Source organism: Dama dama, chromosome 4 (genome assembly GCF_033118175.1).
Source record: "Dama dama isolate Ldn47 chromosome 4, ASM3311817v1, whole genome shotgun sequence".
Classification (NCBI taxonomy): Eukaryota; Metazoa; Chordata; class Mammalia; order Artiodactyla; family Cervidae; genus Dama; species Dama dama.
Window position 1 is genome coordinate 62,073,720 of NC_083684.1, and position 21,937 is coordinate 62,095,656.

Here is a 21,937-nt window from a genome sequence, read left to right on the forward strand (position 1 = left end):
TAAAGAACCCACTTGCCAATGCAGGAGACGCAGTAGACTCCTGGTGGGCTATAGTGCATGGGGTCACAAAGAGTTGGACACAACTGAGCAACTAACACACTTAAGAAAGGATGGAGGAGGAAACTGTAGATTAAAAGAGACTTAAAAACCATGTACAGAAAAATTTTAATGGGCAGGATTCAACTATAGAATCTAGGGATGCATCTTTGAGTAATAAAACTCAAAAAAAAAGAAAAGGCAAGGAAGTGATCACCCTAGGAGTCAGGAGGGGGGAGTTCCCTGGTGGTCCAGTGGTTAAAACTCTGCACTCCCAATGCAGGAGGCTTGGACTGAACCCCTGGTTTGGAAAATAAGATCCCACAAGCTGCATAGCACATCCAAAAACAGAAAAATGTCAGGATGACATGTTTGTTTGGGCTGAAAGGAAGAGGTTGTTAGTAGAGTGGATACATGAAGTTCTATTTTTTGACCTGGGCAGGGGTGACAATGATGTTTGCCTTTTATTAACCTATGCTGGAGTGGGTTGTCATTCCCTGGTCCAAGGGATCTTCCCAATGCAGGGATCAAACCTGGGTCTCCTGCATTGCAGGCAGATTCTTTACCATCTGAACCACCAGGGAAGCTCAACCTATTAAGCCATATAGTTGATCTGTTTTTTACTTTTTCTGTATCACGGTTTTATTTTCCAATAAAAGGTTAAAAAAATAGCATATACTAATCACCACGTCGGTCTCTTCCTGTGAGGGTGAAATGAAGTAAAGTATGAATCAGACTGCATCTGACTCACTTCCGTGTCCCCAGCATGGGACCTCACTCAGAGTACGAGATGAATAAATAAATAGGCACTATTATTAGGGGTGTGGTTACACATTAGCAATATAGTAGTTCCTGTTAATTGAGCTGGCATTTTTCAAAACGATCCTGCATATCATTCTACCAAAACCACCTGAAGTGCTTGTTGAAAATGCGGATTCATGGACCTCATTCCAGACTTGCTGAATGAGAATCTCTGGAGGGTAGGATCCTGTGGTCCTTTTCTTTTTTTTTTTTTTTCACAAGCTCTCTGGATGAGCCTGGTGCAAACAAAAATGTGATAACCCTTGGAATAGACTCATTCACAGTCAAAGATAGAGTCGGCAGCATTTAAACAAGCCTGTGATAGTCATCTGGACTTGTTTATTTATTGGGCTGGGTTGTACAGCATGTGGAACCTCAGTTACCCAATCAGGGATCGAACCCGAGCCCCCTGCATTAGAAGCCCAGAGTCCTAACCACTGGACCACCAGTCTCCTCTTGTGGTCTTATTAAAATAGCAAAAACCTATCTAAAAGGTTAAAACCCAGAGCTGGCACTGCTGTTGGCTGATAAGCCAATCAAGGAAAAGCACATTTATTGAGTGTTTAGTATGTGCCAGGCTCTGTGCCATGCACTTAACAAGCATCAACTCACTTAATTATGGGAGGTTCTGGCACTTACCTCCCACCTTCCCTCCGAGACGCTGCCATGACAGTCCTGCCTTCCCCACTGCTACAGGTAGAATCACTGACCACAGAACTGTCAGCTGAGCGCAGTTTCTCAGCTAAGGCAGAGAGCGGGCGGCAGCAGCTGGAGCGGCAGGTCCAGGAGCTCCGGGAACGCCTGGGTGAGGAAGACGCTGGGGCCCGAGCCCGCCAGAAGATGATCATCGCTGCCCTTGAGTCTAAGTTGGCCCAGGCTGAGGAGCAGCTGGAGCAGGAGAGCAGGTAAGTGGGAAGGGAGGGCACAGCTGGAGGGCAGCCCTCACGTTCTGGGCAATGAGACAGGGGAGCTGTGTTACAAGCACCTGGTTTAGAAACATCCAAAAGGCATCCGAATATTAATGGTTGCTGATTTCCTGTATCATTTACGATGCTTTGTGCTGCAAGTAACTGCATTCCCACTGTATAATTTAAACAGTAATGTAGCAGTTAGCTATAGCTGCATAACAAGTGTTAGTCGCTCAGTCGTGTCCAACTCTTTGTGACCCCATGAGCTGTAGCCAGGCATCTCTGCCCTTGGGATTCTTCAAGCAAGAATATTGGAGTGGGTTGCCATTTCCTTCTCCAGGGGATCTTCCCGACCCGGGGATCAAACCTAGCTCTCCTGTGTTGCAGGCAGATTCTCTACTGTCTGAACCACCAAGGAAGCCCCATATGCAGGGAAGCTGCCTAACAAACCACCTTAAAATTTCAGTAACTTAAAACAGCAATCATTTATTATTGTTCATGAGTCTTTGGAATGGCTGGTAGGTTCTGCTGACCTGGGTTTGGTGAGCCTCACTCACGCATCTTTGCTCAGCTGAAAGTCAGCTAGATGGATTTGCTGATCTTGGCTGGGCTCTCACATGTCTACAGCCTTGCCTGGGACAGCTCGGCTAACTTGTCTCTGCTCTAGGCCGACCCAGGCTTGTTCATATGACAGAGTGAAGGTTCCAAGAGAGAAAGTTTCTTAGGGCCTAGACTTCGAACTGGTACAGTGTCACTTCTGCCACATCCTTTCACTAAAACAAGCCATGTGGCCAGCTCAGACATGAGAGAATATCCAGTCATGGTTGCCAAGCACCACCCATTGCTGCGGGTCCCCATCACATGGACTTCACCCTAGTATGATGGTCCATGCAGGAGAGAATGGATGAGCATCAGGATAGGGAAATTCAGGAGACAGGAGGTAAGGATGGTGCCAGGTGTCTGACCTGCAGATCTAGGTGGATCGTGGGGAACTGGGAGGAGGAGCAAGTTTGAGAGAAGGCATTGAGCCCAGTGCAGGGTGTACAGGGTCTAGGGGGCAGCCGAGGCTGGGGGCTGAACCAGGCTAGAGCTCAGGAGACAGATTTAGTGGACACCAGGCTGTTGATGGTTGTAGAAACCTGGGGCACAGCTGAGTGTGTCCAAAGAAAAGTGTGTGAGTGAGAAAGGAAGACAGCAGAGATGGTTAAGGATGGAGTTTTGGGCTCCCAGAGTGTTCTACAAACACAAAGAGCTTGAAAAGGAAATTGAGAGAAAGAAGAGAGGGAGAAAGAAAATTCCAGGCCAGGCAGAAGGGAGCTCAGGTGGGAGATGATAGGTCCTGAACTGGGGGCTGGGGCTGTGAGGCTAAGGAGGGGGCAGGGCAGAGTCGAGGGGGTAGTGGGACAAAGTTTGGGTACTGACAGGCCGGGGGTAGGGCCAAGGAGAGAAAATGGGTGAGGATGGTGCCTGGCGGTCTGATTTGGAGACTTGCGGTCAATCGGTCAGTTCTCTGAGAGGAGGAGGGTTGGGAGCGGGGTGGAGGATACAGTTGAACATGAGAGACCTAGTAGGATGTGGAAAACTGGTGTAGACATGGAGACACACTTTTAGGAATATCAAGCACCTTAGCTGAAGTCAAGGATTAGATGCCCTGGTGGTAGCCTGGTACCCCCAGGCCTCAGTAGACTGTGGGAGCCAGTCATGGGTGGGTGGGAAGGTGGGCAGAGGCCACTCACTCCGAGAACAGGCAGCCACTGGACGAGGCTTGGCAGGGGTAGAACCCCAGGTGAGCAATTCTTTTGATTCTCCCCTTCGTGTCTCTCCTCAGGGAGCGCATCCTCTCTGGCAAGCTGGTGCGGAGGGCTGAGAAGAGGCTTAAAGAGGTGGTGCTCCAGGTGGAGGAGGAGCGGAGGGTGGCTGACCAGCTCCGGGACCAGGTGAGCGGCTGACGTCAAGGAGAAGCAGTGGGAGTGGGGGGACCACTGACCGAGAGGTAGCATCTCTAGAGGTAGTGAGCTCCCATCACAAGAGGTAATGTGTGGGTACTGGACTAAAACCGAGTGCAGACAATGTCCTGGGGCTTGGAGCATCAGTGGAGAGCCTGAATTAGTGACTTTTTGTGATCTGTAAATTCTGGAATCTAGGAAAGCCCTGGTGGGGAGCTGAGACAGCTAATGAGAGGGAAGAAGTTAAATCCTACCCAGAGGCTAGGCCACAGCTTAAATAATAAAATGGTGTTTATTGAGAGCTTTCTTTAGCCAGTGCTAAAGACATAACATGTAGTAACACTTAATTCTAATCAGAACTCATGAGGTAGGTACTATTATTTTCCCTCTTATTCATGTCAGAAAACTGAAGTAACTTGATCACAATTATTTATTTAGTAAGAGATGGAGCCAGAGTTCAACCTTCAGCACTTTGGCTGAATATCTGTCCCCTTAATTATTTATTGATCAGTAAATGTGTCCCACATACTGTGCTACCTACTTAAACAAAAAGACAGCATGCTTGCATTCTCTCCTCAGCTCCATTTCACAGGTGAGAAAATGGAAACTTTAGAAGGGGGTATAATTTGCCCCAAATTCACACAGTTAATAAAGACAGTATGGATCAGGTCCTCCTAGATCGCCTCCACCCCAGGCTCAAATGTAATTCACTCTATGTGCTGTGCCCTTAAAAGCTCAGCTGTGTTTTATTCACCAATTATTTCACAAAACAATTGTTGAGCACCTGCTACTTGCCAGGCACTGTGCAAAGCATTGGAGATATGGCTGTGAATGACACAGAGAATGTCCCTGCCCTCATGAAGTTCACATTTTCAACACAGGAAGAGGAAGACACTGTAAACCTATAAACAAGCAAAGATAATCATAGACTGTGAAAGGGGTTATGAAGAAAAAAGAGAATAAAGAGAGAGGGGGATAAGAGGACTGGAGAATCCTCCCTAGATTTGGATGGAGGTGGTCCGGAAGACCTCTCTAAGGAAGTGACATTTGAATTGATACTGAAGGGTGAGAAAGAGCTGGGAACAGGGAATAGCTTGTGGAAAGACCCTGGGCTATGGAAATCAGCTCAGTGAGTCCCCAGCAAAAAAGCAGAGCAGAATAACTTGCAAGAATGGGGTTGGGGGGTTGAGTGATAAATGAGGTTAGAGGAGTTGGCTGGAGGCAGATTATGTGTGTCCTCTCCTTAGAGAGAGAGATGGCAGGGTCTGGGGGAGGGTCTCACTACAGATGGCTGGATCCATGTGATTATGGGAAGAAGACCCTGCAGGGGCCTGGAACGCCAGGCCCAGGCGCTGGGACCTTGTCCCAGCGGCACTGAAGAATCACGGGAGGACCTTGAACAGGGCAGGGGCAGGGGCACATCTGAGCACAGAGAGACCCCTCTGAGGCCGAGTGGTGGGTGGTCTCGCCTTTGAGCCTGACCTGGAGGCTGGTGAGAGGATCCAGCAGAGCAGAACAAAAGCATGAACAGAAGGCAGGGTGTGTAACAGTCAGGGTGGAGGAGGGAGATGTGGGGTGCTCTGGGTGAGAGACATGACCCGACGCCCCGACTCCCGCACAAGCTGGAGAAGGGCAACCTTCGAGTGAAGCAGCTGAAGAGGCAGCTGGAGGAGGCCGAGGAGGAGGCTTCGCGGGCCCAGGCGGTCCGCAGGAGGCTGCAGCACGAGCTGGAGGATGTCACAGAGGCCTCCGAGTCCATGAACCGGGAGCTGAACACGCTGAGGAACCGGCTCCGGTGAGGCCACCCCGTGCACGCGCAGCCCCTCTGCAGAAACCCCCAGCTCCCCCGTCTTTGCTCTGTGCCCCCCTCCCCATGTTATTCTGTTTCTCTGTATCCCCCCGCCTCTCACTTTTCTCTCTCCCCTCCTCCCGTAATTGCCTCTTGGTCTCTCCTCCTCTCCCCCGCAGGCGCGCACCCCTCACCTTCACCACCCGCACCGTGCGCCAGGTCTTCCGGCTGGAGGAGGGCGTGGCGTCCGATGAGGAGGCGGCGGCGGCGGAGGAGGCGGAGCCGGGGTCCGGGCCTTCACCCCCGGAGCCCGAAGGGTCCGCGGCGGCCCCGCCGCAGTGACCCTACCCTGCCCCCAGCCGCCGAACCCTCCCTCCTTGGCCCCTCCTCCGCAGGCGCCAGTCCTGAGAACCGCCCTCTGGCTTCTTGCACTTTGGAAACGGTGCCGCGTTCCGGCATGACAGCACTTATCCAGCCCACCCCGGGGGTCCCGGGAGACTTCCCCGTGAACCTCTAAACAGAGGAGCGGGCAAGCAGGGATCGCAGACTGGGGCGATCTCACTTGGGAGAAATTCGGGTGTGGTCGGCAAGCTGGGGTCCCATCCAGCTCCAAATCTTTCCTTCGGTTTTGAATGATCTTTGTTAGGAAGGGAGCTTGACTCTCCACGTCCCTTCCCCTTCCCCTCCCTCCCCCCACCCCCTCCCTCTTTCCCTCTCCCTGTCTCTCCACTTAGCCACTGACCCTGGAACTTATGAGCAACTGCACCCTGAGCTCCAGGCGGCCCTCAGCCTTTGACCCTTGCAGAAGGGCAGGATAAGGGGAACTCACACATCCCCCCTCCCCTCAGGCTCCCTCCCGTTGCTCTTGTGTGATCACAGTTCAGCTGGAGTTTCCCATGGGGGCTGGAGGAGGCCCCATACCCTCCCGGCCTTCAAACTGTGGCAGAAATAAACTCCAACCCCGACTGGACCCCGTGGGCTATGTGTGTTCCTCCAGGGGTAGGGAGACAGGACGGACAAGGGGCTGTGCGGGGTCGGGGGGCAGTGGGTTGGTTCTGATCCAGCTGGTTGGTGTCGGGGGGCCTCCAGCTTGCCCAGCATTTAATGTGGAAGGAATCCTTCCCCTCTCACCCTGCCTCCCTCCGAGGTATCCCCTCCATTATACAGATGGGAAAACTGAGGCTCAGAGCTGCAGGGTCCCTGGCTCCACGCCTCCCAATCATCGAGTGGTAGGAAGGGGAGCTGCACTCCAGCTGACCCTCAAGTCTTTGCAAAGCAATGACCATAGGGACTGCTAAGCTGTTTGTTGAATACTATTTACGGGGCTGTGCTAAACTTGGGACATTAGTCTCAACCAGTAGGTGTAGAGATTTCATTGTTTTCCAGTGTCTAGAACACTGCCTGGTATAGTTAACCTTTCTATATTTGCTGAATGACTAGATCACCCCCTCCTTTTTATATTGGTTAAACGAATAGATCACCTCCTCCACTTTCTGAGTGGTGGAAACAAGCTCAGGGAGGTTGAGAGACTTGCCCAAGGACAAACAGCTACTAAGAAATAGAACCCAGTCTGGCTTCAGAGTGGGTAACCCCTGAGCCCACACTGGGGACCCAGGTCCATCCCTTTTCTGGAGACTAGAAACCCTCGTCTATGAGCTCACATGACCCACCTGGGGTTTCCAATTAGGGCTATCAGTTCAGTTCAGTTGCTCAGTCGTCCAACTGTTTGAGACCCCCATGGACTGCAGCACGCCAGGCCTCCCTGTCCATTACCAACTCCCGGAGTTTACTCAAACTCATGTCCATTGAATCGGAGATGCCATCCAACCTTCTCATGGATCCCCATTTTTACCATCAGGGAAACTGAGGCAGATAGTTGCCCACCCCCAAATCACAAGGTGAGAGCCAGCGATGACGGGCATGTCTGCACCCTCAAAGTGCATGTCCTTGCCATTTTAGTACGACCCCTGCTGTTAAAGACCCAGCCCTTAGGTCTGCCCCCAAAGCCCGCTTCAGGAGACCTTCTCTGCAGACAAGGAGGATGAAACTTTTAAATGAAAAGGAAACTTTTATTTCGGTGGGGAGTGGCAGGGTGGGTGGGAAGGGGGGGGCATGACACTTTTTCTTTGGGGAGGGGGGGTGACATGCGGCAGCTTCTGCATCGGGCGGTTCATGCACCCAGGGTGGGCGTGGGGGAGGCTTGGGAGAGGGGCCACGCCGACCCCTCCCTCCCTGCCCTGGGGGTGGGTTGAGAAGACCCGCCATTAGCACCAGAGTTGGACGATTTGCAGACCTCCCCTCCCCAGACTGACTCCGGACACCCTCCCCCATCCCTGAGAGCGCCCCCTTGCCGCTCCCCCCCCCCACCCCAACGACAGGCCAGGCCCGCCCCGCCCACTTTTGAGTGAAAAACTTATTGCTGTGTGTGTGTTGGGGAGGAGCCGCTGTGTTCAGAAAGACCCCCGCCGTTCATTCCTCCCCAATCACCCCGCCCCCTGCCCCGTGTCCGTGCGTTCCCGGAGCGCAGGAGGGGTGCGACATGCGTGTGGGGAGCGCGTCATGCAGCGCATGCGTGTAGTTGCAGGCACCCTGGCGGCCGGGGGGAAAAGGGGCGCGGGACTTGGAAGTTGTCCCTTTAGCTCTCTCCCTCCCTCCCCGACTCCCACACTGTTGACTTGGGGGACGGGGAAACGAGAATAACGTTTGTAGAGGTTTGTAATGATTGTGGTTATTTTCAAAAGCTGAACTAAAAAGCTGGGTACGTGTGGCAGACTGGCGAGCCGGGGGGGTGGGGGTAGACGTTGGGAAGAAGTCCGTACCCTTTAGAAAAATCCTCACCCCCTTTCCCCGCACCTTTCGGCTTCCGTGAGGGTCAGGGGTATCTGGGGTTTTAAGAAGTTAAACCCTTTGGCAATATAATCAGTCTCCAACCCCATACCCTGGTGTCTGAAGCCCCTAGCCCTTTACCCCGCCCCACCCCGCTCCCACCAGAACCCGCCCCACCCCTCGCCCCTGGTTCGCCAGGGTTCAGGGTCCGAGGGAAGAATGGGGGGACTCAAAATGCCCCTTGCATAGGAATCGATGCATCAAGAATCGTGCTCAGTGACATCCCCCCAACCCTCGGGTGGGGGGTGTTCCTGAGGCCGGTGGGAGCAGAGGGAGGGAGGTTGCTAATTCCGTGGGCCCCCAACTCCAAAAAGGGGAGTCCCCTAAGGACTCTGGGACCGGTGTGGTCTCTGGGCTTGGGGGAGGTAGCGCATCCTTGAGCCAGGATGGGATGTGAGAAATGATTTTCCACCCGCGAGCGTCGGGGGTTGAGGAACGCGGGGGAGGGGCTAGCTGGAATCCCAGCCCGGGTGGATATGTCATTGTTTCCCAAGTTTCTGATATTCCAGCGTTCCTCCACTCGGGAACAGCCTCTACATTTTAAATGTAAACACCTCTAACCTAAATAAACGGTGTCCTGGCCAAGCAGCAGTATCTGTCCAGATACTTACAGGCTTATATGCGAAATGCCCGGAAAGACAAAACTTTAAAAATAAGTGTTTGTCCTTGTACTGCTTAAAACCTTAGCACGTCGCCAGGGGTGCAAATATGACCCCCTGGGAAACACTGGCGTCTATGAAGGTGCCTTTGGGACACCATTTAAAGAAAGGGGCTCTTGGAAGGGACAGGGTTAGCCATAAGAAGGGGGTGCCCCGGAAAGATCTGGTTCCCTGGAATTGCAGGCAGGTTGAGCCTATCTTGGAAATTCTAGCGTCAGGGGAACCTGAGCTGGATGTCTGATGTCAGGTTTAGGGGTGTCCAGGAAGTGTTCAGAGTGTGGCAAAAATTGGAGCATCCCGAAGGCTGAACGTGAGTTCAAGGGCTGGGTCAAGTCTTGGAGGTTAAGGTGCTGGGATGCAGCCCAAGGGTTAAGGACTGGGCATTGGGGGGGGGGGGGGGTAGCATCTGTGTGCAGAGAGGTTAAGTCCCAGGAGCGTGCTGGGATTTGGAAGATGCAGGGTGCCAGAATCAGCCTCAGGAATCCTGAGGGCAGGTCTCCTGTCCTGGGAATCTGGGGTGGGGGGGGTGCGGAATTTTGTGTGCTAGGGCCAGAACATCCCAGGAATACCGGGATGGGAGGTCTGAGTCCATGCAGCAATAGAGGCGAGCAGATCCCTGGGGGTGGGGTGGGGGGTAGGAGAGGCGGATGAAAGAGTGAAATTCACCAGCGGGATGCTCCTAAAGGCTGAGGGAGCAGCTGTCCGCAGGCCCTCCCCGTCCCCCCCGCTCCATGCCTCCGCTTCTACCATCTGAGCTCAGTTCCCGTTTTTGGCTTGGGTGACTGTTCCTCCTTCCCCCACATTGCTGCTAATTTTTTTTTTTAAATGCGTGATGGGTTGCCCTCCTGGGGTGAAGGGTAGGAGGCTAGGAGACCCTCCTGTGGTGTGGTTTAAACGCCAGCCCGACCCCCTTGGAGGTACCCACCCGCTTCCCAGAATGTCCCTTCCCTCGCTCGCGGCATGCAGCCCCTCGCGGCTTATTGCTGAGGTGGTTAGACAGGGCAGGGGTCCAGGTTGGAGGAGGCATGCAGAGTAGGGGGGAGGCGCCCCAAAATGTGATTGGCATAATTTGGACGTATTTACACGAGTTGATGGGGCGTGGGGGGGGGGGGGTTCCTATGGCTCATGGAGACCTGAGAAGGCTTTTTTTTTAGGAGGGGCAAAGAGTTGGGGGGACGGGTTTTGGCTCCTCCCCCTCCATCCTGGGGGCCCAGGTCGGGGTGAGGGGCCCGGGGGTGTCTGCTGGCGTCGTCGTCTCCGTTGCATATTATTAATGACTTTTTGTTTTTGTTTTTTTTTTGTAAAAAAAAAAAACCCTTTCCCCCACCCCCCACCCCCAGCTCCTTTGACCTTCTTCCCTGTCACCCCCGAGTCCCCCCACGGGGGGGAAGGGAGCGCTAGAGGATGGAGGGCAGGGTTGGGGGAGCGCGGCGGGCGGCCCTGGGGGAGCCGGGGGGAGTGGCAAGGGGGGCGAGGCGCAGGGACACCCCGCTCAGGCCCGCGATGCTGCTCAGGCTGCGGGATTTCTCGTAACCTGGGGGCGGGGGGAAGGGCAGAAACACAGGAGGAAGCGAGGAGATGGGGGTGAAGGCGGAGGGTCCAGCAGACAGCGGGACCCCAAGACAGAGGGAAGCAGGAGAGAAACAAAAAGAAGGGATATGAGATGGAGAGACAGAGACAGAAAGAGATGGAGGGAGAGGGAGAGACGGTGGAGACAAGAGCCGGACACCAGGACACAAGACGACAGATGGCAAGAAACGGGTAGATGGACAGAGGCGGACCAAGGAGATGGACAGAGAGAGAAGTGAACAAATCGGACAGTCAGTTGGCATCAAGGAGAAGGTTCAGACATGGGGAGGGGGGAGAGACTCAGGGTTAGGAGACAAGGTGGCACTCACCGAGCCTCCCCCACCCTACCCCCACCGCCGCCCGGCCCCCCCACCCCCTTCCCCCCAGTTGGCCCCCTCGTCTGAGGCAAAAAGGTGGGGGGGGCAGCGAGGCAGATGGTGGGCAGCACGGGCGTGGGGAGGGAGCTTGGGTGGAATGCCAGTGGGCGAGCAGCTGGTGGGGAGGGCTTGGGGGGTGGGTGGGGCCGCAGGCGGTGTGGGGCTAACCTAGATGGAGAAAGAGGAGGACGGGGCATGGGGGGGTGGGCTGTGAGGGGCTGAATGGAGCGCAAGTCAGCAGTGCCCCCTGAGTGGGGCCGCGGTGTGGTGGTGCTGAAGGACAGCTCCAAGAGCAGTCTGATATGGCAAGGCTTCACCGAGGGTTGTAATGGGCTGTCTTTAAAGGCTAAGGCTTTCAGATGGGAACCTTCTGATGGGAAGGTCCTGACAGTGTCTTGATACTCAAGGGATCTAAGGCTTAGGGGCAGGTGTGGGGTTTCTTGAAAACTTAGGAATGTCTTGAGAGTTCTGCCAGTATCTGGGCTGTTCTAGGGCTTTCCTAGCCACTACCAAGGGATCTGTCTGGATGTGGGCACCTTGACAGGAGGAGACAGGGCCTGGGTCGGGGAGTCAGAAGCCCAGTATCTTGGAGTCACCCCCTCCCAGCCATTCCCAATTGCTAACCTGGGGGAAAGGGGCAGGGGGGGATCGAGGGTCTCACGAGGTCTCAGGCGGTGACAAGAGCTGGGGACAGAAATACACAGTCACGGAGGGGGGGAGGGTGGCCAGGGAGAACCCCCCAACACAGCCTCACTGTTGGGGGGCCGGAGAAACGCCGGGATCTCTTCCTCCTCTCTGGTGTTTTCCGCGGGAGGGGAGCAATGAAATGGGGGCGGCCAGAGACATCAAATATGGGAGGAGCTTCCGGGGTGGCTTTCGGGGTGGGGGGGAAGATGAAGGGAGAAAGGAGGGGGAGTACTGGGGAAGAGCGGGGGGCGGGGGGGGGGGATGCGGGTCAGGTGCTGGACCCAGCAGCACCTGAGGGAAGACAGAGAAGTGGGCTGATGGGGTGGGTGGGGACCAGGTCAGGAGGAAGGGTCTTGAAAGAAGGGGGGCTAGGGAAGAATGGAGGGTGAGGGAGAAGCTAAAAGAGGACGGCAGGCGTGGAAGGGGTAGGGATCCAGGACCTTGGGGGAGGGAGTTCAGCCAGCCCCATCAGCTCCAGCCATTATTTGAGTTCAATGAATGGATTTTGGCATCAGAGGCAAAAGAAGCAGAGACCTACCCGCCTCCCCCCTGCCGATCCCCCCACTCCTCCCTTACCCACATTCCCAAGTCCTCCTGCCCCACCCCTCAATTTCATAGGGGCCCATCCAGACCTGGGGGTGGGGGAACAAAGGGAGTAGGCAACAGGGCTGGGTGCAAGCGGGGGTGGGGGGGCTGAGATGGGAACAGGGAGGTGGGGGTTGGTAATGAGATGACAGGGGAGGATGATGGGGGAGAGGTGGGGGGCATTGCAACAGGAGAGGTCCGGGAATGGAACAAGAAGAGCCAGACAGTCCCCTCTGGACTAGGAGCCCGGAAGCCTGCTTCTTGTCCTGCATCTGCTCTGTGGCTGAGGGTTGGCCATGGCCCTCTCTGAGTGTCTGTGAAACAAGGGGCTTTAGGTGCAGTTCTCCTTGAAGGCTCCCTGAGTCCTGCTCTGCCATCTCCTATGTGGCTAGGGATTCTTTAAGCTGTATCTCTGCATTTGCAAGGAAGACTCCATAGGTGTCTGTTGAATGAATGTGATGGACCAGGTGCCTTCAGGTGGCTTCTCAACACTTTTAAGATCAAATCCAGCCTCTCACCATGGCCAAAAACACTTCCCTCCAGGCTCCTCCCCTCTCCTCTTGGCCATTCAACTCCAACCACACTTTCCTCCCTGCTGTTCCTTTAACAAACCAGGGGCATCCCACCTCAGCACCTCAGGGCCTTTGAGCTCACTCTTTCCTCTGCCCACTGGTCCTTTTTGAGCTTCAAGTTTTAGGTCACCGTCTCAGAAAGACCTTCACAGACCCCTTTATCTGACCTGGTTAGAGTAATTATCTTGTTTGTTTTCTGCTTCCCCCATTCATGGAGTGGAGAAATTTCCCTGTAAAGGGCCAGATAGTCGATATTTCCAGGGCTCTGTGGGCCATTACCATCTCTGTTGAAACTATTCCACTCTGCTGTTGTAGACAGTGGCCGTGTTCCAATAAAGTTTTATTTACAAAACAACTGGTGCACAGGTTTGGCCCTTGGCTATAGTCGGTCGCCACAGGGCTCTAGAGTATCAGCTCTGTGATGGGAGATCTGTGCTTTGGGCCCTGCCAAATCTCCAGTGCCTGGAACTATACCCTCAATCATTAGCTGCTGAATGAGTCAAGTTAGGGGTTAGCTGGGGTTGTTGTGAGGATTATAGAATATAGAGCATGTGGAAAATGCGTGGTTACGTTTGCTGGATAATTCGTCCATTGTCCCCTCACTCTCTCTCTGACCTCCCCACTGTCCAGTCCTGGCCCTTTTCCTCTGCCTCTCTTCTTCCCCAACCCCATAGCTCAGGCTTTGTCCTCTCCCCCAGGACCCTCATCCCAGCCTGCACCTCAGCCTCCCGACCTGCGGTCTCCCCACTCCAGTGCCTCCTCACGAAGTCCCAGAGTGGACCTCAGTTCAGTTCAGTCGCTCAGTCATGTCGGACTTTGCGACCCCACGGACTGCAGCACGCCAGGCCTCCCTGTCCATCACCAACTCCCAGAGCTTGCGCAAACTCATGTCTGATCTGCTTCTCCCCAGATCCCAGGACAGGGCTCCTCAGCTCAGCCTGCTCTCCTGCCTCAGTTCTGGGTCAGCATCTGCCTCTCCCACCAAACTGGGGGTCGGGGGTGGGGTTGATACGCTACCCATTGATTCCCCACGCTCAGCACTGTGCCAGGAACATGTGTGTGGGTACTTGCTAAGTGCTGGCCAAGCCACGAGTGACTGCATAAGTGGTTCAGTCCTTCTCACCCCATCCTGTCCTCAGAAGAACGTTCTGGGTGTGTGCCCCCTTTTATTGATTAAACAAACAAAAGCAAAACCAAGGTGGGGAGGCAGGGGAGAGATGTGGATGGGGGTGAGGATGGAGGTCAGTCGTGAGGCCGTTGGGGTGGGGGGGTCAGGCACATGGTGGTGAGGGGTGGGGTGAGTTCTAGCAGTTAGTGAGAGGCAGGGCAAGTCCTGGGCAGATGGGTGTGGGGTCAGTGTCAGGGCCGGGGGTTACTTGGATGGAGCTGTTCACAGTGAGGGGGTGGGAGTCTCGGTCAGTGGGGGCTGCATGATCTCAGATGGGTTAGTCGGGAGGGAAGGGGTTCAGAGGGGTGGGGGCTACTTACCCCGGGGGGAGGGGGTTCGTCCACTAGGGGGATATCCAGGCCGCAGCGTTGGCGTTGAGGTCGGGCAAGAAGCTTGGGGGGCCTGGCTTACGCCAGTCTGGGGGGGGCAGTGGGGGAGCACCGGTGGCTGGGGGTGGGGGAAGAGGCCAGAGGGTCCGGGGTGGGGTGGGGTGGGGGGGAATGGAGATGCAATAAAGACAGGTGAAGGGTCAGTGGTGAGGAAATTCGGGGGAGGGGGTCTGAGAGGGAGGGAGTTGGGGGCCAGGAGGTGGGGGAAGGGAAGTCCAGCACCACCTCCCCCATCTCCCTCTCTGCCCTCCCTAGGGAGGGCAGAGAGGGAGGGTCCCGGGGGGGGGCGGGCAGTGGGGGGCACCTCACCTTTCCGGATGGAGCCATCAGGGGATGGGGCGTAGTCGGTGAGGAGGAAGCAGGCTCGGTCCCGGCCATAGCGGCCCCGGCTCCCAGGGGTGATGGGACTCTTGTCTTCCGGGGACATGGCGGGCTGGTCAATGGCCGGGCAGTCCTCATGGGCCAGCGCAGCAGCTGCAGGGTCCCCGTTGGGGCGGGGATCTGTGTCCGGAGGGGCAGACAGAGACACAAAGGCGACAGTGAGGTGTGGGAACTCATGGAGGAGAGGGTGCCAGAGGTGCTGGGGGTCAGGGGGTGTGGCTGGCGTGTTTGGGGAGCAGGGTCATGGCCAGGAGGGTGTTGAGTCTTGGGAAGGATAGCAGGGAAGTGTGTCGAAGGCCAGGAAGCGGAGCCAGGCCAGGCACTGGGTGAGGGCGTTGGGTGTTTGGAGGAACGGGAACAGGGAAGAGGTGTTTGGGAAGTGAGCTGGGCAGTGGTGGGCTGCGTGGTTGAAATGGACCAAACGGGGCACAGCGAGGCTCGGGTGCGTGCTGTGGGATAGGTTTGGAAGGATGGTTGGGAGGGGCGAGCAGGCTGGGAGGTGGTTCTTCAGGGAGGGGTGTTGGACGCTGGCAAGGGCACAGCGGGGAGGTGTTGGGAAGGTGACAGATGAGGGAGGGGGAGGTGGGGGTCCCCTAGGCTCTGACTCTGGCTATTTTTAATTGGTGTGAAACTGGGTCAGCGGCTGAGGGAGCAAGATGGGGGGCCGGGTGGCCCAGCTCCCTTTCTTGACCTATTTAAGGCATGGGGGTGGGGCCCCCCCAGCCTCTCCCTCCCCCCAGACAGATGACCCAGCCGCTGCTTCTGAGACACAGACTCCCCTGGGGGGAGGGACGCACAGGCTCAGTCAACTTTCCTCTCATTTCCTTCTTCACATAAGCTGCAGCTGCCCTGGCCTCTGTCTCAGGCCCTCGATTCCCACGTGAAATTCCCTCCCTGTGTCTCTCCGAACCCCCCTTTTCTCTGAGTCCCTCTCACCATATGGCTAATCACTCTGCCCTCCTCCCAGACCCCCTGAATACCTTGGCTGCAGGTCTGTCTCTCCCTAAAACTCTTTCACACGAAACCTGCTTCTCCATCACTGTTCCCTTTCCTCTTTCCCGTGTCCGTTGCTGACCACCTCCGAGCCTCAACACATACCTCCTGCCCCCCTCAGCACTACCCCACTTCTGCCTGCCCGCTCCCCCAGCCCCCACCCCTGTGACCCCTCCTCACCTGCCCGGTTGATCTCAACCACTTCCTCCTGAGCCAATGGGCAGGGCTCCCCAGGGGCCGGCAGAGGAGGCAGCCCCATGATTCCGAGCCCACCCGCTCCCCCCCTGAGCAGCCCAGGGTGTGTGTGGGGGCCCGGCGGGTAAGCCCCGGCCACAGTCACCCCCATGGAGGGCGGGGTGATGGGGGGTGGGGGGCTGATGCCGCCGCTGCCATGGTGAGGAGGGAGTGGGGGGGGTGGGGGCGGGTCGGGCTTGCAATAGTTGGGCGAGCCAGGCTGCGGGGGCCGGGGAATGTGTTTGTTCTTCTTCTTGGGCAGCTTCTGTTTGGCCATGGCCAGCGAATAGTACATGCCGAAGTTGTTCACAATGACGGGCACTGGCATGGCGATGGTGAGCACCCCAGCCAGGGCACACAGCGCCCCGACCAGCATCCCCGACCACGTCTTGGGGTACATGTCTCCGTAGCCCAGGGTTGTCATGGTGACCACGGCCCACCAGAAGCCGATGGGGATGTTCTTGAAGTAGGTGTGGTTGGAGCCCAGGATGTCGTTGGGGTCGGCGCCGATGCGCTCGGCATAGTAGATCATGGTGGCGAAAATGAGCACGCCCAGGGCCAGGAAGATGATGAGCAGCAAGAACTCGTTGGTGCTGGCGCGGAGCGTGTGGCCGAGCACGCGCAGCCCCACAAAGTGCCGCGTGAGCTTGAAGATCCGCAGGATCCGGACGAAGCGGACGACCCGCAGGAAGCCCAGCACGTCTTTGGCAGCCTTGGAGCTGAGGCCGGAGAGCCCCACCTCCAGATAGAAGGGCAGGATGGCCACACAGTCAATGATATTGAGGCTGCTCTTGAGAAATTCCACCTTGTCTGGGCAGAAGGTGATGCGCATGAGAAACTCAAAGGTGAACCAGACCACGCACACGCCCTCCACGTAGGTCAGGAAGGGCTCCGTCTCCACCTCCACATTGGTGATGTTCTCTGGCGGAGCCCCAGGGATCGGGGAGGCTTGTGTCACTGTCTTGTTACTGATGTGGATGAAGCCCTCGTGGGTCTCCAGGCAGAAGGTGGTGATGGAGATGAGGATGAAGAAGAGGGAGGCGAACGCCACATACTGTGGGGCAGGGTGGGAGAAAGAGGGCGAAAGGTGACCCAGGCATCTGGTCGACCAGCCATCTACCCAAGACCCACCCAGTGGCCCCTTTCTCAGACCCAAACTCCAGGGGAATCCGGGTGTCCCAGCCCCAATGCGTCCATCGCTTCTTGCATCCTGTTCTCTCTAAAGCTTGCAAAAGGATCAGAGGCAGCTCTCCCCCAGCTCGGGAGAGGAGCTGGCCCCAGCCGCAGCAGCAGATGGTCCACTTCTTTCCTGGAAACAGCAATTTCTGGCTCTGTGCTCTGTCTCCTAGACCACCCCCCCCCCCCCCCCCGCCTCCTGTTCCCTGTGTCATATCTCGGGGTCCCTGGCAGGGTCCAGTGATTCTGCTGGGGTGTGGGGGGAGGGAGACTAAAATCATGCATCCTGTGTCTCAGGGCTTTGGGGCTTGGCTTGGAACTGGGGGGAAGGGAAAGGGGAGAAGGTGGGTGGGGAAGCAGAACTAGGAGGTGGTTAAGAGTAGGAAAGCCTGGGTTTGAATCCAGCTTTTTCTCTGCCTAATTGGGCAAGATTAAGCCTTCTGAACCTCAAGTTTTGGTGTTTTATTTTTACAGGGTTATTGTAAGGATTACATTAGATGAATATACAAAGGACTTGGCTCCAAAACCAGTGCTTGAGCTTTTGTTAGGGTATAGGGGCATCAGTTAAAGGGGGGCCAAGGTTGAGACCTCAGGTATCAATATTTAAGGACCATGATGCTAATGACTGGGTCCAAGAAAACAGAGAAGGTTGGGTGAGCCCCTCACCCAGAGAGAACAGCGAAGGGGTGGGCCCACAGATGAGAGGAGCGGTGTCAGGGCTCTGAACAAAGAGGGAAGTGAAGGGTCAAGACTGAAAAAAAGGGATGATAGGGGTGGGGTTTAAGGCTCTGGAAAGGAAGGGAATGTCCAGGGCTTGGGCATAGAGGAAGGGGAGAGGACAGGGCTAGGTCCAAGGAGAGGTGAGGGGACTGGTCAGAGGTATGACCTGAGGTATGGGGTGCCTGGGTCATTTCAAGATGGGGAAGGATCTGTGTCCCGAGTGCTCAATGGTGTGGGTTTTGATGAAGGCCTTGAGGACTGAAGGCAGGGTCAAGATCTTGAAGGCCTCTAGGAATGGTAGTTGGCTTTATCAAATATGTAGAAGAGAGGTCAAAGCAGTAGGGTTAGTCCTGAGAGAAGGGGATGGGCGTTGAGGCAGAGGGAGCTTTAATCAGATGGGTAGACGAGAGAGAGGGGCTGGGCTGCAGAGAAGAGAGAAGAGCCAGCATTGGGCTGCAGAGATGACCCTAGACCTTGGGGTAGCCTGGGGGGAGGGAGGGTCAGAGCTGGCCCACTGCCCCACCCCCCTCTTCGTTTCTCCGCAGTGGTTTAAGAGGCCAGAGGCCGGCGCAGAGCGCATGCCCGGTGTTCCCCCCGCACCCCACTCGGAACCCGGTGCACCGCGCAGGCTGCGGCACCGCAGTGGGGGCGGGCCGGCCGGCCCAGGGGGCGGGGCGCGCGATGGCCAGCACCACGGACAGCTCCCCCGCCGCAGTGCGCAGCCGCAGGGACTGGGAGCAGCCTTAACCCCTACCGGGCCGGAGCGGAGCAGGCGGTGCGCAGCCGCGGTGCCGCTTCACAGAGGGAGGCCACAGGCCAGGAGCTTGAGTAACTCCTTCCCTCCAGGGACACAGAGAGAAAGGCCGGCACCCGCCGCAGTGCGCAGCTGGACAGAGTCAGGACTGGTTTACCCCCTTGTCCCGAGATGGTTCAAAAGCAGAAGGGAGGGGTAGGAGGGCACGGAGTCCCTGTAAGAAGGAAGGGGAGATTACGGAGAGGGGAGCGAGGCGGAAGGAAACCGGACCCTCCACTTTGCTCTGGCTTCAGTTCTCGACTCTCAGACTTTCACTTGAAGGCTAGAAAGTGCTACACGGACACGCAAAACACAGCTGTAAAGTAAACAAATGTCCTCCGGAGCTGTCCTGAACCCCTAGCTTCACCTCAGGACCCTTCAATGGGGTCACAAGAGGGTAGGGCGCCCCAGGCCATGGAGGGAGGGTGACAGGCCTCAGGGGGCATCTAGGGCCACTTCCCTTCCGCACCTCTTCTCCCCCACCTCCCCCCACCCCAAACCCAAATCCTGCCAAGTCAGCGCTTCCTGGGGACCAAACTTTATGCGGTGCCTCCGGGCCCCCCTCCCTCTCAGTCCCTCCCCCGGCGCGAATGCGGCACTGCGGCTCCGCGTCCTTCCCGGTCCAGGACGCGGCACGGTGGGGGGAGGGTGCCGGACGGCTCCTCCGGGTGTTTGGGTCCCCAGGAGGCTCGGAGGGGGGCTGGAGTCTCTCCTCTTTCCCTCCTTTCTCTAATTCCCCCTATCTTGAACTGTCCTCTCTCCATCTACCCAGGGAGGAAGTTAGGAGGAGGAAGAGGTTTAAGTGAGAACTAGGGGGGAGGGTAGCTATTTAGCCAAAGAAGTTACAGATTTTTGAGGAAAGTTTTTTAGGTGGGAGATGAAGAGATCTTTGGAGGAAGTGTAGAATTTTGAGGGCAACAAGGCGGGAGACAGGATAAGGCTGGAGTGTGGGCTCTTTGGTTCACTTTGTAGGGAGAGGGGTCAGGACGGGCTGAGGAGCCCAGTTCTAGGCTTCAGACTGGGTAGTGGGGGGCGGGGGTTTTGAGAAAGATGAAGCGAGCAGGGATTGGAGCCGGGGATGGGGGGACAGGTGGAAAGAAACCAAGAAAGAACTGGGAGCTATTTTGAGAAGGAAGTTTTGGGTCTGATAACCAGAGGGTCCCAAGGATTGAGGTTAGGTAAAAGTTACGGAGCAGGGAGGAAAGTCATTTACTGACTAGGAAAAAGGCTGGGAGGCTGAGGATGGGGGTAGGGGTGGGGTTGTCCCAGAGATAGAGAGTGGGCTATGCAGTTTAAACAATGGAACGGAGAAGCTGGGAGAATCTGTGGATGAGGCAGAAGCGATTCTAGAGGGCATATGGGAAGTTCTGGAGATGAAAGACATTCTGGGGGCTCGGGACTCTTCTGGAGACATTGAGGAGGAGTGTGAAAGCCTTGGGGGAAGTCTGGAGCTGTATTGAGAAATCCTCAGGAGAGGAGTTGGTGTGAAGGATGCGAGAAGGGATGTGAAACACAGAGGGGGCAGCAAGGTTCCAGGAGAGAAGATGCCCCAAAACTCAGTGTTGCAGTGGGGGTGAGGGGGGAGTGTCCTAGCAGGAGCAAGTGGTTTGGAGGTTCAGAGGGGTCCGGGGCACTCTGAGAGTGGGGTGGAAACTATTCTGAGACTTAAAGGGCAGAAGAAGCAGAGGGGCTCAAAGATAACTAGGAGACACAAACTTGGAGAGAGGCAGGGGATTCGGAGACCGGCAGAGGGAGAGAGAGGTGCTGGGAGAGCCTGCAGGACTGAAGGCTGGAGAACTGAAGAGCGGGCTTCACGGGGTCTGCAGGGGATGGAGACAGTGTTCACAAGCCCTGGGACACTTTGAGGGTTAGGAAGCGATGTCTTCTGAGGATTTAGGAAGGTCCAAGAAACTGAAGGCTGGGGGGAGAGTCTGCTGAGAGTCTGAGAGGTGAGAAGAGGTGAAAAGAGTCTGGGAAGACTCTGAGGGTTGAGGAAAGACCTTCTGAAAGCTCTCTAGCGGGGTCCAGGAAAGGAGGGGGTGGGGCTGTTCAGGGAAGTTGTTTAGGAGATTGGCCCATCAGAGAAGTTTCTAAGCGTCTAGGATGGACTAGAGAAGCAGGGTGGGGTTGAAACAGGTCTGGAGGGTTCTCAAAGTTGGAGAAACATCTGAGAATCTGGGGATGGCTAGGAGAGGGGGATGTGTTCAGAGGGGTACGGGAGACCCAGGAATGGGGTAAGAGGCTTCTAAGAAACTGGGAGGCTAAGAGACCAGGAGGGTCTGAGAGGGGCCAGGGGCTGAGGGCGAGGATGGGGAGCTCCCTGAGGGTCTGGGAGCTCCTGGAGAGGGGAGGGGAATGGGGGCTCTGAGAAAGCGCTCACCCTGGCGGCCCGCGACGAGTAGGGGTCCTCGAAGAGCGCCCACACCCGGGGCTGCCAGCGGCGCCACCACGTGCCGCCCGCGCCGCCCGCGCCCCCTGGCGGGCCCCCGGCGCCGCCGCCCGCGTCCTGGAAGCAGAGGCGCTTGAGCTCGCCGCCGGCGCCGTCCAGGCCGCCGCCGCCCGCGCCCGCCTCGTCGTCCAGACCCGCGTCGTGGGCGCCCGCGGCGTTGGCAGCGTTCGCGGCGCCGGAAGGGTCGGGTGCCTCGAAGGAGTCGAGCGCTTCCTCGGCGTCCCGGTGCTGCCGGTAGGTCATCCAGCAGCAGGCCTCCACGTCGGTCTCGTCGATGCCCCAAAAGCCGAGCTCCTCCTCGAAGAGCGGCCCGCACACGTCGGCCGGGCAGTGCAGCTTGCCCGTACGGTAGTAGTTGAGCACGTAAGCGAAGACACCCGGATGCCGGTCAAAGAAGAACTCATCGGCGCCCGGGTCGTAGTCGAAACGCGCCGCCGCCTCGGGCTCCGTCAGGCCGGCCAGCCGCGTCCCCGGCAGGGTGCGCAGCGTCGAGCGGTACGTCTCATGGCGCACGCCGCCCACGTTGATCACGATCTTGCCACTGTCGCCACCGCCGCCGCCGTGCCGCCCCATGGCCGCCGCCGGCAGCCCGGGGCATGGCTCGGCGCGCCGGCCCCCGGGCCCGCGGGGTGCCGGGGGGCCCGCCGAGGACGCGGCGGGGCCGGGCTGCGCAGGTTGCTGCTCTTGCAGCAACGGCGGTGGCGGCGACGGCGAGGGCAGCGGTGGCGGGGACTCGGACGGCGGCGGCGGCGGCGCCGGCTGCTGTTTGCTAGCCGCCTGGCGCCCGCGGAAGGACGAGACGCAGACTGAGCTCAGCAT

At 57.0% G+C, this 21,937-nt stretch overlaps 2 protein-coding genes across 3 annotated transcripts in view; one reads left to right on the top strand and one right to left on the bottom strand.

Moving 5' to 3' along the window:
- Positions 1–6,450, top strand: part of MYH14 (myosin heavy chain 14) — an 87,947-nt gene extending 81,497 nt beyond the window's left edge. For both annotated transcript variants that reach the window (XM_061139883.1, XM_061139884.1), the window contains 4 exons: positions 1,534–1,742; positions 3,574–3,682; positions 5,314–5,486; positions 5,660–6,450. In XM_061139883.1, the coding sequence (XP_060995866.1) occupies positions 1,534–1,742; positions 3,574–3,682; positions 5,314–5,486; positions 5,660–5,822 (654 nt within the window). In that variant the 3' untranslated portion in view covers positions 5,823–6,450. The remainder of the gene's footprint in view (positions 1–1,533; positions 1,743–3,573; positions 3,683–5,313; positions 5,487–5,659) is intronic.
- A 4,712-nt stretch (positions 6,451–11,162) lies between these two features.
- Positions 11,163–21,937, bottom strand: KCNC3 (potassium voltage-gated channel subfamily C member 3). Its single transcript, XM_061139891.1, is given in 6 exon segments — positions 11,163–11,655; positions 14,304–14,409; positions 14,411–14,430; positions 14,682–14,873; positions 15,927–17,034; positions 21,050–21,937. Coding segments are annotated over 6 exon segments (2,331 nt in total). The 3' UTR covers positions 11,163–11,638.